This window comes from Rhagoletis pomonella, unplaced genomic scaffold, assembly GCF_013731165.1.
Source record: "Rhagoletis pomonella isolate Grant_MI unplaced genomic scaffold, Rhpom_1.0 Rhpom_scaffold_00009, whole genome shotgun sequence".
NCBI classification, from domain to species: Eukaryota; Metazoa; Arthropoda; class Insecta; order Diptera; family Tephritidae; genus Rhagoletis; species Rhagoletis pomonella.
The window spans coordinates 27,065,375-27,080,143 of record NW_023458563.1 but is presented as its reverse complement, the minus strand read 5'-3'; the positions used below and the strand labels follow the sequence as shown (position 1 = coordinate 27,080,143).

General features: G+C 35.1%; 1 protein-coding gene across 9 annotated transcripts in view; it reads right to left on the bottom strand.

The window, feature by feature from the left end:
• Nucleotides 1–14,769, bottom strand: part of LOC118745678 (neprilysin-3) — a gene marked incomplete at its 3' end in the record, with an annotated part of 330,193 nt that overhangs the window by 63,145 nt on the left and 252,279 nt on the right. For all 9 annotated transcript variants that reach the window (XM_036479247.1, XM_036479250.1, XM_036479248.1 and 6 more), the window contains 1 exon segment: nt 1,533–2,027. In XM_036479247.1, the coding sequence (XP_036335140.1) occupies nt 1,533–2,027 (495 nt within the window).

Below are 14,769 nucleotides of genomic sequence, written 5' to 3'. Positions count from 1 at the left end.
AATACTACTATATTGGCAGTAAGAGCTAGTACCGTCCGAAAACACTACAGTACAGATATATCAATAAACACGTACGAAAGAAAAGGAACACATACGTTTATAAATAAACACGTACACGACACATTTACAAAAACGGCACTCAAGTACACAATACATTTATAAAAACGGTACTAGACTGTCTCGCTTTGATTTCGGAATGCTTACACATTGAAATGTTAGCTTACTACCAATATAGAAGTATTACATATATGGTGGTACGGCATAAAGTTTCCATCAGTTCCAGATTTTGAAAAAAAAAAACAAATAAGCAAAAGGTGATAGAACCTGGCTTAAATTAAACCTCGACTACTATCTCTCAAAAGAGATCTTAAATATTTGAGACCTTAAAATATTGTTTAACATTATTATCTTAAACTATAGAAAATTTGTATGCATCTTTCCCTCCACATGGGGGCTTAAGTACGAAATGCTCTCACCAAAGTGAATAAACTGCCCAAAACCACGGGAACACAAAAAACAAATGTTCGTGCCTAAAATTAAGAGCACAACCAGCCACCGACGTAAAACCGTAGACAGTGTCAGCTGACACGGCCTATCTTATGGGATTCTCGTGTTAACGAAAACACCGCTGCATGACGATGACGTTGTCGTTGCATCTCTTTCTCTCTATCAAAAGCAATTTCATATATCGAAACGGACGGCACGTACGGAAGGGCACTTAATGTCAAATCGCACAAAACTACTAAAAAAGACAAAAGATTTGAGCGGCAGCAAACTCAATAACTTTAATAATTGCTCATTTGATATTTTTTCCCTTATAAAAAGAAAGAAAAACAGCTAAATATCGATGGCTGATCGACCTATCTCGGCAGCCAGTTCGAAAACGCCCTATCTCAGAAAACTTTTAAAGAACGCCATACTTCAGAATGAAATTGAGGAATGCCCTCTTTCAGAACTTTATTGAAAAACACCCTGAGTTCTGAGATAAGGCGTTTGCAATCAAATTCTAAAATAGAGCGTTCTTCAACCAAATTCTGAAATAAATGGTTGTGTAATAGGGTGTTTTCGAACGGGCTGCCCAGATAGGTCGATCTTTCACTCAGCCATCGATATGCACATATTTATTAGCTAAAATTTTAATGCTAAAAATGTTTCCTCTTCTTCTGGCAGTTTGAAAAATAGTCCGGCCGACTACGGGCTAGTGAGAAGCAAATATTATTCGCTCAAAGTTGCCTTCAACAGCCCGAGAACCAACCAAAGAAACACAAATTGGGCACTTTCGGGCACCTTCGGACGAGCAAAAGAACAGAGTTATTGTGCGTCCCGATTTAAAGAATGCAAAAGTTGGCAACCCTGGTGCATGCCCCATTGAAATACATGTGCGCAGCTCAAAATTTGAGGTCGAGAGGATAACACAACTATGATTGGACGACAAATGTGCAAAAAGCCTAATTCTACTCTTGAAAGATTGAAGGCGTGCTCTCTTGGTCTACTCTTGAAAGATTGAAGGCGTGCTCTCTTGGTCTACTTACATTTTTCCTTCGATTGTTTTCTCCATTTCAATGATGATTGCTGACAATTTCTTTAAAAAATCCGGAGCGTAAACGATAACTATTTCGTCCTGCGTTATTCTTCGGTTTACTAATAGCATTGCGTCGCCAAAGTGTTCAGTCCAGTTCAGGAATGGTGCTATTTTTTCTAAATCCACCAAATTCATCGGATGATACATAGCTTCTTCGTTACGACGTTCTTCAAGTGGCATTGAAATGTTCGCTAATTTCGATTCAAACGCAATCACTGCTTCCATCTGGCGACGGGCGTCTGATTCAACAGCGCCCAGTAGAACACAAACTTTCGTCATATATTCTATATAGCCGTCTAAGACTCTGCGGTGGATTTCGGTTTTGTTGTTGTAATAGTCAGGTGTCGGCAGTGTTAAACCACCCTGATCGATTTGTATGGCATGGCGGGAAGAATTTTTATCATCCTCACCGACTGCCCACGCAAAAAGACAATTGAAATTGTACCTGAAAAATATGAAGCAAATGTGTGTATTTATATACCTAAACTCATACATAAAATTATAATATTTTGTTGAAATAAGAAACAATACGTACAGATACAGTATCGGTCATATCTATAGCACACCATTTCAAAGTGATATTGTGTGCAACTTATGTTTATTTATTTATTTTTAAGAATTTTCAATTAAAATACAGTTCTTTCTCTAATAAACCCCTTATAAACCCAAGTTTAACAATTGGTAGAAGACTTCAAAAAAGTGCAACAAATTTTCACCTAAGTTTCAAACTTTTTTCTCGGAAGTGTTAGAATTTTTTTGAGTACACTGTTTTTTAGCCCCTGCAATTTTAGTCTGATAATGTGCAAATTTCAAGAGGCTACGAATTACCGTTAATTTTTTAGAATTTTTTTTTGTCGCATTGGCTTCCATATTATGAATAAACTCAATTTATTTGTATATGCATGAAAACCGCAACACCGCACAACTTGCACATTATCAGACTAAAATTGCAGGGGCTAAAAAACTGTGTACTCAAGAAAATTCTAACACTTCCGAGAAAAAAGTTTGAAACTTAGGTGAAAATTTGTTGCACTTTTCTGAAGTTTTCTACAAATTGTTAAACTTGGGTTTATATGGGGTTTGTTAGAGAAAGAACTGTATTTTAATTGAAAATTCTCAAAAATAAACAAATAAACATAAGTTGCACACAATATCACTTCGAAATGGCGTGCTATAGATATGACCGATACTGTATATATATATATATATATATATCTTTTTTAAATGCAAAACGTATTTACATAACTTAATCTCACACGCTTTAGGTGAGCTTTTGGGTGTAGGGAGAATATTCGTTCTTAATTCGGCCACACTGAGTCTCGATATTACTCACGATTTCTTGAGACAGTTTTACGACCAAAGATCAAATCAAATTTGTCTCTCGCATAAAAGGAAAAGATTATTTGTATGTATGTATACCTAGAACAACCCTCAGTTTTACTTTTGAATGTCAGTGAGAAGTTTATATCTCATCCCGTCAGGTTATATCCCTCTAATATCCTCTTGCCCATTTCCATCTTATCTTCCTTACCTCAAAAAATTGTTCAGATGAAGTTAGAGTTGAGAATAACCTGCCGGACACTCATACTTTTCTTAGTTTTTAATGGGGCCAGTTGACCTTAAAATGTATTTAGTTTAGTTTATTACTATAACACAATTGCGATGTTAGCCAACAGTTAATTTATAGCTAGATAAAAACTAATTACATATCAGCATATTAGCTAACTTCAAAGCAACTATGTAATTTTAAGTTAGTTGAGAAGTGAAGGGTCGGAAAATTGACTAATGCCTAGGACATCGCAATGTTAAAATATTCAGTTGGCTCCATTAGAAAGTAAGCTTAGTATCAACCACCTCTAATGAGTTGCAAGAGTGCAACTAGCCAACAATGTATATCTCTGGGGAAAATAAGGTGAGATGATGCCGCGAACGGATATTGGACTCGTCAATTTATTTACAGCGTTGAGGCTTGGAAATAAGAAGAGTGGTGATGTACTGAATCGATACTTTTAAGTATTGATCGATACTCGGTACCGATTTAAAAAGTATCTAATACTTTCCATACTCAATGCCGATATTTTGGTATTTATAATAAGAACGCACATTATCCAAGAATATGGAATAAAAGCAATTCAGGGGAGCTTTAATTTCCGAATATAATCCAAACGGAAAAATGTAATGTATAGTAATCGAAAAAATAATCAGCAATGACCCTTTTCCCATTCGAAAATGCATTTTTTCCCAGGGCGATGTCCTAAGAAAAGTGGGGCATTAAATTTTGCATTATTTGTTTTAATATGAAATTTTTGGAACTTTTTGAATACATTAGAATGCTGATTACATAGTTAGCAGTAATATACTCGAGAACACATAAGAAATACATTATGTATATTATTTATCACGCATGTAATGCATTACTACTTTTCCGACTGAGATGATAAACCAATATACATTTTCCTTATTTGTAGGTTTTATGACAGTTGTGCGATAAAACACCGGAATGGGTGCTTCTCTAAATCTTCTTGCAGAGTTTCCCTCAAAACCACAATACATGAAAAAGTATGTAATTTATTATATATCATTTATGATCAACAGGACCGAAAATTTTAAGTTTTTGCTTGGAATTGCCTATTTTGCTTATTTTAATGTATAAAGGCAAGTATGCATCTTTTAAGGAAATGGTAAAGAAAAAATTTTCATTATTTCGTGTGTGTGAATAGAAGTGGCCATGGAATTTTGACATCTGATATTTCACAGCCTGCTGTCTCACTCTTTCCTCCCGAAATATGGGAACGGGTATATATTTCTGTTGAAAACATGAATACCAACCATGTTCCAACTCTTGATTCAAAAAAAAAACTTTAGAAAATTGTAGTAGAAAGCTTAGCAAATTTCTTACGAACTCCGTGCTGCTTTAAAAAATTTGGCTTAATCAATTTTTCTTGAACATTTTTTAGCGTTTTTTATATGGAAATTTTACAGTTCTTGAGATCTGAGTTCAACGCTTAAAACTTCAAAAGCGAGTGGTACTGATAACGATTATCCTTGTATTCTCGACTAAACGAATGTTTATAAACAACAACATAAAAAAAGATTTGGTTTTCATTAACTCCAACTTCAATAGAGTTTCAGGTGGAATAGAGTTATTCCAAACCAAAGATTTGTCTCTGCGGGAAGGCATTCGTGTTATTGAAGAGTTTAAAAATAATACATTTTTATTGTTTTTCGAGCACATCGCACACGATCTTCAAAGGTGACAAAACTCAAAATTTAGCATTTTTGCAAGATAAAGTTTTCCTTACCCATATGATTGGCATGAAGCCGTGCAATAAAGCCATAGGAAATAACGCCAAATGGCTCTATTTCATTTCACATGGAGAAATAAGACCATGTTTCCGCTGCGTTGGCTCGCCACCCCGCGCCATGCTCGCGCCCGCGATCGATCATTTATTTCAAAGAAATTTTTATTTATGTTGGAGACAATTATAATTTGTGGAAAGTGAAGTAAAACGAAGTAAAATGAAGTGATGAAGTGAAGGATTCCTAAGTGAAGTGAAAAACTTCAATTGAAGTGACAGCGGCAGCACTGGTTGTGCCACCTTTGAAGATTGTGTGCGATATTTGCAAGCAATGTTTTAAGTAAGCTTAGTAAAGCAAGCGCTTAAGACTATGTTCAAACACGCCAATTAGCTGAGGCAATTAAGCTTTAAATTGCGCCATTGAGTTTGGTGTTCACACACACGTCAGCTGCGCAATTAGCGACACGAAATCAGCTGCTGGATTACCTACAGTATGGAAAAGTTGGTACAAACGTACCTTTATTTAGTTTGAAAGTACATTCGGTACAAACACACAATTTTAGGTACATTTGGAACGTAGCCAAATAACTTCTCAGGAAATCAGTTGTTATTATTATTGATATTTCAATGCATTTTCTGGTGCGGGCAACTGGTCTAATAGCTTCCCTCCTTTGTGAAGAAACATACAAATGATACAGAAGGGTGGTCAAAGTAACGCAACTGTAGTTGATTTCGCCAGATAAACGGAAAATATTTCTTTTTAAAACGTCAGATCGAAGAACTGGGAGAAAAGTTATTCACCATTTCTACAACATAGTTTTGTTTCGCGCTGCTCGAAGAGAAAAGAATAGCCAAAATTTGTTTAATGTGAGTGCAGAACTTGATATAGTATCGATGGGAATTGTTATCCTCCTATTTTCCTTATATAGAAATACATATTTACTTTTTAGGTACATCTATATACTTTTATCTAAAGTTTTCCGTAAATTAGGTACAATTTTGTAATTTAATTTTCCATCCCTGATGGAATATCAGCTGTAAAAGAGGACCAGAAACAAGCAGCTGACTGCTCTTTGTTCAATAAACATACCTCCTAGTCAAAATTAAACATGCCTAGCAGGGGTTGCATAGAGAATTTGACACAAATGAATTGCCAATTAATTATCAAGAACTTTGAACCTTCAAGGATATGAAATTCAGTGCGATATAGACTAATAGTAGAGACATCCAGTAAAGAGAAAATTTTTAATATTGTTTTTTTATTCTAAACTAATAAAGTAAAAAGGACAATTTCATACCCTTTTGCACAAAACCAGCTAATTTTCTTTAAATTTTATCTTTTGATACTGATATTGTCATTCTTCATTGTACTGAATTTTTTTTAAATAATTGTTTCAATTAATCAAATTCTTGAAATTTCCAAGCCAAAAAAAAAATTCCTTACGATCAGAGAGAAAAGCTAATAAATATAGTTTAAAAAAACACGCTTTTAAAGCATATCAAACTAAAAAGTAAAAAATAATTCTTAATATAAGTTGAAAATAATAATGAAAAAAATACTAGTATTATTGTGAAAAAGTGTGGGTTGCTCGATAGACGAAAAATATGGCAAAGAGCACCCCACGCTTTTTCACAATAATACTAGTATTTTTTGTTCATTACTATTTTCAGCATATATTAAGAATTATTTTTTACTTTTTAGTTTGATATGCTTTAAAAGCGCGTTTTTTAGTTTTTTTAAACTATATTTATTTTTAATTTTTTACTTCGATTATTGTTAAAAATAAAATTTTTTCTAAATGCTAGAGTGCTCGAGCCGGAAAGTAAGTAGACGGTACGCATGCGCAGACAGCGTGGTTGTTTTACTTGCTCTCATACAGAGGCAAATGTGAGGAAATTATTTAATCCTGGCGATCCTAATTAGGATAATGAGATAAACTTATGAAATTATTATATTGTCGCTGATTTTTGATAAGTGTACAAAGTTTGAATTAAATCTGTCCGTTTAAAGTGGGTCAAAATCGAGTCCAAAGGAGTCGGTTACAAACATACATACATACATACATACATACCCCTGCAAAAAATTTTTTGACTAATCTCTAAAGAGAGTATTCCGAGATTACTCTCAATCGGGTACAATTGGGCATTAATTAGTCGCAACTAGTCTCATACGGGTACTAATGGAGCTCAATTAGTCTCGACTCATCCCTTATAATTGGAGATCAATTAGTCCCCAACTAATCTCTAGCGGGTACTATTAACGATTTAATGATATGTACGCACTTAGTCAATGGCGCATATTCATAGTCATATTTAGTATTCAACTAAGTCGAAACTATTCTAAGTCACAACTAAAGCTATTCATAGTCGCCTTAGTTTCGACTTTTCTGGCTAAGTACCAACTTAAAATTTAGTTTCGGCTGCAGCTGCAACTAAGTCGTAACTAGGAAGAAGTATTTTATCAAATTAAGGGAAAACAGACGAAATGTGTAAAAATTAAGTTGGTAGAGGGTGATTTTGATAATATTGAATAATCTCCAATTTACAAAGATCGATCCATTTTAATCGGAAGATGAAATTAAATGCGTATTACAATTCGAATGAAGCTACATCACAATTTTATAATTGGAATAATTTAGATAAATTCTCAAATAATAAGTCAGTTTCACGCTAGTTCTTTTAAAGTAAATTTGTGCATAACATTTAGATATCTACTATTTGTATGTTTCACAGCATGCTTTCGATAAACATCGACTTCACATCACTGCGGTTGTTCTGGCTATTTCACACAATTAACAAGAAAATGATAGCTTATTCTTTTGCATAATCATGCAATGAAAATAAAAATTACATAAACGGATGATCAAACTTCACATTATTTAATAAAAATGTAATTTTTCCAAAATATCGTAAAGAAATATCGACTTAGTAGAAGTCTGAAATGCGACTATGAATAAAGGTAAATTTTAAGTTGGTACTTAAATTTAAGTTGCAACTTGGTTACTTTCGACTTAGTTGCTGGACTATGAATACGCGCCAATGAAATGGCACACAGAGAGAGTATTCGCCTAACAAAACTGAGCAACCCGGTTCGAATCTCAGCTGGCGAAAATTTTTATTTTTTAAAAGTGACTATTCGCTTTTTATACCCTTTCGGGTATAAAGGTGAACAATTAGTCTCTTCATAGGACATGCTCGAACAAAAGCGATCAGTTCATTCCATATAAAGAGATCAAAAGAGGTATTAGTCGCATGCTCCTTTGCGATTGCTCCCGGAGTCATCCCGGATTAGTCCCATTTTTTGCAGGGACATGCATACATACATACATACATACAAACATACAGGTGAAACAGCGTAGTTGTCTCACTTGCTCTCACACAGAGGCTGTGTGAGGAAATTATTTAATCCTGGCGATCCTAATCAGGATAATGAGATAAATTTATGAAATTATTATATTGTCGCTGATTCTTGATAAGTGTCCGTATAAAGTGGGTCAAAATCGTCTCCAAAGGAGTCGGTTACAAACATTCATTCATACAAACATACAGGTGAAATTAATAAAAGGGTGTTAAAAAGGCAGTTTTTCTATTGGAGTGTGCACAGTTCGTTCTAGAGATGGGCACGGGCCCCTGCGTAAGCCCGCGGGTACGGGCCGGAATATTTGCTGTCAGCACGAACTCGTGCGTGCATGGGCGTTCAGTAAAATTTCATAAAAGCACGAATAAGCACGAAAAATCCCGTTGCTAATACTACAAAGTTAGATAAGCTTTTGTTTTTATACAAAAAAAAAATAGTACACATTAAAACTCTTTTGATAAGAGAAAAGTAAAAAAAGAAATATTTGGAAACCGATAGAAAAAATAAGATACTTAGTAGTTTTGTTTACATATCTGTACATAAAATACCTTCCACTTTTTCTACTTCCCAGAAAATATGTTATAAAAATCTTTGATGTAAAAAATTGATTCGCTTAAGTAAATATACCGAGGGCTTATATTCAATACCCTCTATCTGCAAAAACTCAATTTTTCAGGAGAGCAAAAAAACTGGTTTGTCAGCTGTTTTTAAAAGTGTTAATAATTTTAAGTACACACGCATGTCTTAAATATTTACGCAATATACTAAAACTAGTTTTTTACTTTTAATTCATTTAATTTTAGTTTAAAGATCAGATAGAGGTTATTGCAATTCGAATTATAACTATTTATATAGAAAAATTTGCTGATAAAGGGTTTGGCAGAATAATGAAAATGTCAGTTCTTTAGACGTAAATACTATGTTAAACTAAGATTTTAATGCAGAAATCATAGGTGTGAAAATTCGTTCCCTTCTATTCCGATGTGCCCAGGTAACCACATAATTTTAATTGTGTTATTGTGTCAAAAGAGTATTTCACGTGATTTCGAAATTATATGAGAATCATTAGCACTATTAAAAGAGGTTTGGCTGGCTGGTTTACTGTCCGTTCAGATGAGGAAATTTCCTTCGTTTATAGAGGCGAAACGTACAGCTGATTCGGCTGTAAATGCCGAGCAGTACGGGGGAAAAGCACTGAAGACAATTGTAACACCCAGCCCTTTTGTTACCACCAGGTAATTTATGAGTATCAAACTGGGCAAATGCCCTTGCGGTAGAGTTTTTACTTTAGTAAGCATCGGATGATGTCGAAATCTTTGATGTAGCTTAATATACGAAATAAAGGTGCTTGCTACATCAGTTTTTTTGTTGAAAGCAGGATTCGACGTGAGAGATAGCTTTTATTGGCGAGGTGGGAAATGCACGGATGCTTTTTCTCCTCTGCTACATAGTAAGGTGTTTCTAGCAATTTAAGATGTTTTTTTGCGCAGTGTCCATAAATTACGAGCCCAAAGTCAACTTTTACATAATGACAGTTCTGCTTAAAAGTAGGTTTATTGTAAAAAATCAATCCAAATATTTTCAATGTATCAGTATAGGGGAGGGGTGTTAGACAAGGAGAGGGTTGGATGTATGTATTTATTTGTATTTTCTGCATATGCGAAAAAATTACTTTTTCAGCATAAATCTGAGCTCCTGAAGATTTGGACCAATTGATTAGATCGTTTAGTATGTTAGAAAAAAAAATTTTTACTTGCGTCAAGTCCTTAGTCTTAGAAAAAATTAAAATATCATTCGCGTATTTAGTTTGGCAATAGGAATAATAATAGCAGTTTCCCACTCTTGATGATATAACCCTTGAAATAAAATGTAGTTATGGAGTTTAATGACTCTATGTTTGATGGGATACGGATGATTTTTTAGAACGGGGTACGGGATTTGTCTGCACCAGGGCTTTTGCCTGTCATCGAAGGGATGGTTGGTCAAACTCTTAAATAGATATGAGTAAGAGAGAATTGTGGGAATCTTCGGACCAAGTGGAGGCATATAAATATATGCACATCGCTCATTTACTTTAGTAGTGTCATAATCCAAAAAAATACAAATTTTGAGTTGAGTATGCAGAAATTATCGCTACGTCTTCTTCTATTTCGTGTAAAAATATCATAGCTGTATCGATTAAGCCCTGTATGCAGCTCTCAAGAAAACGGTCAAGAAAAAATTGCCATTATTTCGCGTTGTTGTCCAAGGAATTTTGACATTTTTTGATACTTCACAGCCTGTTGCCTCACTCGTTCCTCAAGAAATAATGGAACGGGCATATATTTCTGTTGCAAAACTGGGTTGCCTTATGCTCTTTCTTCACAAAAAACTTTAGAAAACCGTAGTAGAAAGCGTAGTAAATTTCTAAAGAACTGCGTACTGCCTTAAGGAAATTTGACTCAAGAGCCATTCTTGTACGTCATTTTATATGGAGTTTTTGCTTTTCTTGAGAGCTGCATACAGGCCTTTACCAGAATCTCACTAGAATAAAATATGTATTCATTTTTAGTATCGGCGTATATGTAAATTCAAAACTTTAAAGCCGTCTTTCTCGAGTTTTGATTTTTTGAGTTATGACATTATTGTAGTAAATGAGCGGACATGTATATACCTGTAAGCTACCGGCCAAACCCGATCTTAGAATAAACTATTTTTGTAACTCTCATCATCAGTCCAACTGAAGCTACGCAGTCCACAAGATTTGGTTTCGGTTGGACATCGCATTAGGTAGAACAAGTTTAGCCTGGGCAAAACTAGTTTGACCTAAGATCGGATTTTACCGGAACATATACATACATGCATCGGCACATGTAACTCAGTCTTTATTTGACCTGCCACAAAAAAATGATAATGAAAACGATTTTCCAGCAAAATTGTGTAGATAGAGGATTTTGCTTTTGTAACAAAATGTTATTGCAGATAGTGGATTTTTCAAAATGAGAATATAATACCATAAAAGCAAAATTTTAAGTTTGGCATTATTGTCATGGCTGAAGGATAAATAAGAGCTCACGTTACCATCAAAAACTCATTTTCATCAAAATTGTAGATAGAGGGTATTGAATATAAGCCCTCGATACATACATAAACACAAAATTAAAAATATGTACAGTGCCTCACACCTTTTGCAACCAGCGTGAGTTTAGAAGTTCAAGTAATTATCAAACTAGACCGAATATTAAAAAAATGTAAATGCAAACAAATAGACCAATGTCGCTACTATACCAAATTAATTGAATTTATTTTTAAAGATGTGTTTTAAACAATTTTTTAATATAATAACCAACAATAGTGCTAACTACAATATCACAGCTTATTTCAACCAGGCATATTTGGTCGAAGAAGCCATCGTTTTTCATGTAAAATTCTATTTTTTTTTTAATTTTCCCATCATTTTCGTGCGAAGCTATAACATCTTAAAAATTTGTTTGACATCGAGCTTGATTATAAACGGTTTTTTTCGAAGATGGGACGACGCACCACCATTGAGCAGCGAGAGTTGGTCCTCAGCCACTTCAAAAATGGACACTCGCGCCGGAAAATCGCTGAAATGGTAAATTTAAGCGACTCAACGGTACAGTGCATTATATCACGCTTTGTGCGCGAAAACAGAGCCCATAACAAAGGCAGAATCGCGCCAAACAAAATTTTCAATGGTTCTGATGAGCGTTATATTTTGCGTAATATAAGGGAAAACCCCAAGCAATCGGCCCCCAAACTGGCAACTGACATAAGCAATGAGCTGGGAAAATCAAGCAGTGCGGAAACGGTTCGTAGAGTTCTGCGCAAATACGGATTTAATGGCAGAATAGCATGCAAAAAGCCCCTCATCAGCCAAAAAAATCAACAAAGCCGCCTTCGGTTTGCAAAAGAGCATGTTCACAAGGACTCCAGTTTTTGGGACCAAGTGTTGTTTGCTGACGAGTCGAAATTTAACATTTTTGGCTCCGACGGCCCGTCGTATGTATGGCGCAAGCCAAATACTGAGCTGCAGAATAAAAATTTGAAGGCCACAGTAAAACACGGAGCTGGACACGTCATGGTTTGGGCTTGTATGTCGACAGCAGGTGTTGGTAACTTGACATTTATAGAAGATACGATGGACAAAACAATGTATCTTAATATTTTGAAACCGAATCTACTATAAAGTGCGGAAGATCTCGGCATTCGTTCACATTTTCGGTATTATCAAGACAATGACCCGAAACATAAGTCGGGCATTGTTCAATCGTGGCTTATATGGAATTGCCCTCACTTGATGGCTCCACCGGCTCAATCACCTGATCTGAACGTGATCGAAAATTTATGGGCGATATTAGATCAAAATATTCGCAAACATAAAATTTCAAGCAAAAACGATCTGAAAAACGCTTTATCCGAAGAATGGGCAAAAATTAGTCCCGAGATAACACGAAAATTAGTCCAGTCGATTCCAAAAAGATTGAAATCGGTAATAGATATGAAAGGAGGACATACAAACTACTGAAATCTCAAAAACTTAAACTAATGCTATATATATATTCATATTTGATTAGTTGGTTGAAATAAGCTGTGACATTATAGTTTTCACTATTTTTAGTTTTTGTATTAAAAAATTGTTGAAAAGACATCTTTGAAAATAGATACACTTAATTTGGTATTATAGCAATATTAATCTACTAGTTTGCATTGAAATTTGTTTGATATTCCGTTTAGTTTAAAAGCTACAATCAATTAAAGTTCTATATTCAAGTTGGTTGAAATAAGCTGTGAGCTACTGTACATATGTATACATACAATAAAAGTTGGCTCTTTATTTCCGGGCTCGGACGTGTCCCGTCGTGCCGAGCCGGGCCAGGCCCCACTGAAATTCTTAACGTGCGGGCTCGTGCGTGTTTTTGAAAGTTGATTTTGCACTCGTGCCGGGCCGGGCCTGCAAATTTAGGCCCGTGCCTATCTCTAGTTCGTTACAAATTGTAGACGTCTACATTTTGAGACATTCTCTAACCGTAAAATCTGTGGTGTTGTTACCCAGACAAAATTGAAAAACGACGCCGTCAACACTTTATCACATTAAAAGTTAGCAGGGTTGCAATATGGCAATACCAATCAGATTTTTTTTATTTATGGGGGACGTTTTCCGAGCTTGCATTTTTTTTGACCGCAATAGCTGATGAAAACAAACAAATAATTGGTAATTAAGTTAAACCCTTAAAATTTTTCAGAACCAAAATCGAAAGGAGATATATAAAATTGAACATAAAGAAGAAATGCTAAGCAACACCAGTAAAGAGTGCTCACAGTTTGATACAAATCTGTCTCAACATGTAGATGTCAACACAATTTGAAACAAACTGTGAACACCCCATATATTTGACTCGAGAAACTAATACGGCTGTGTAAAATGACGTTGAGCAATACCACCAGCTCCGTCAGAATTGGGAAAGACCTCTCCGAGCCGTTTGCTACCAAACGCGGTTTCATGTAATATCTTTCATGTAATTTCTTTAATTTGAAGTTGGAGAAGATAATAAGAGTTGCAGAACTGAACCGCTCAGAAACAATTTTTTACAAGGACGTGCAATTGATGGCGTATGTCGATGACATCGTAGGTAACAAGAATTGCGAAAATTGTTCTGCCTTTTCTAAGTTGGATAAGGAAGCAAATTGGTTGGGTCTTGTGGTCAACGAGGACAAGATGAAGTATCTCCTGTCATCAAACAAATAGTTAGCGCATTCCCGCCTTGGCACTCACGTCACTGCTGATAGTTATAATTTCAAGAAAGGAGAGAATTACGTTTTCTAGGGAACCAGTATTAACACCGATATTAATATCGGCATCGAGATCCAACGCAGAATCGCTCTTGCCAACAAGTGCTACTTCAGACTGAGTATGCAATTCAAGAGTAAAATCATCTCTCGACGTACGTAGACCACACTCTATAAGTCACTCATCATTCCTGTGCAGGCGCAGAAGCATGGACAATGACAACATCCGATGAGGCAACAACAACATCCATTTATCCTGAAATATACTAGCCAGAAATGCGATTTGTTTATAAAAAATTGAAATATGAGTGTTTTTACACTCTAGATAATAATTTATGCAACCTCACATACGCGGTTTTGCATTATCTTGATACGCGGTTTTTCATTTTGTTGATACGCGGTTTTGTTCTTTAAACGGCGATATACTTAAGTACATTCGCGCAAAGTCTAAATTGGAATACCGCTTTTTAGGAAGCAAGCAGGGAAGCACGTTTTTCAGTCCTTATAAGTCTTTTAGAATGGCAGATAGCCTACCTAAATTATCTTTAGGTTATGCATATACAAAATGACAAAAATGATCATGAAGCGCTGTTCAAATATCTTTGATTATAAAATAATATAGTAATAAAACTGAATACAAACAAGTAAGACAGTCTAGTATAGTATTAAATATATGTTTTTCACCTTTCCGAAAGCTACCATTACATGGAAAGCCGTGGTGTATAAATTTTGAGTAAATT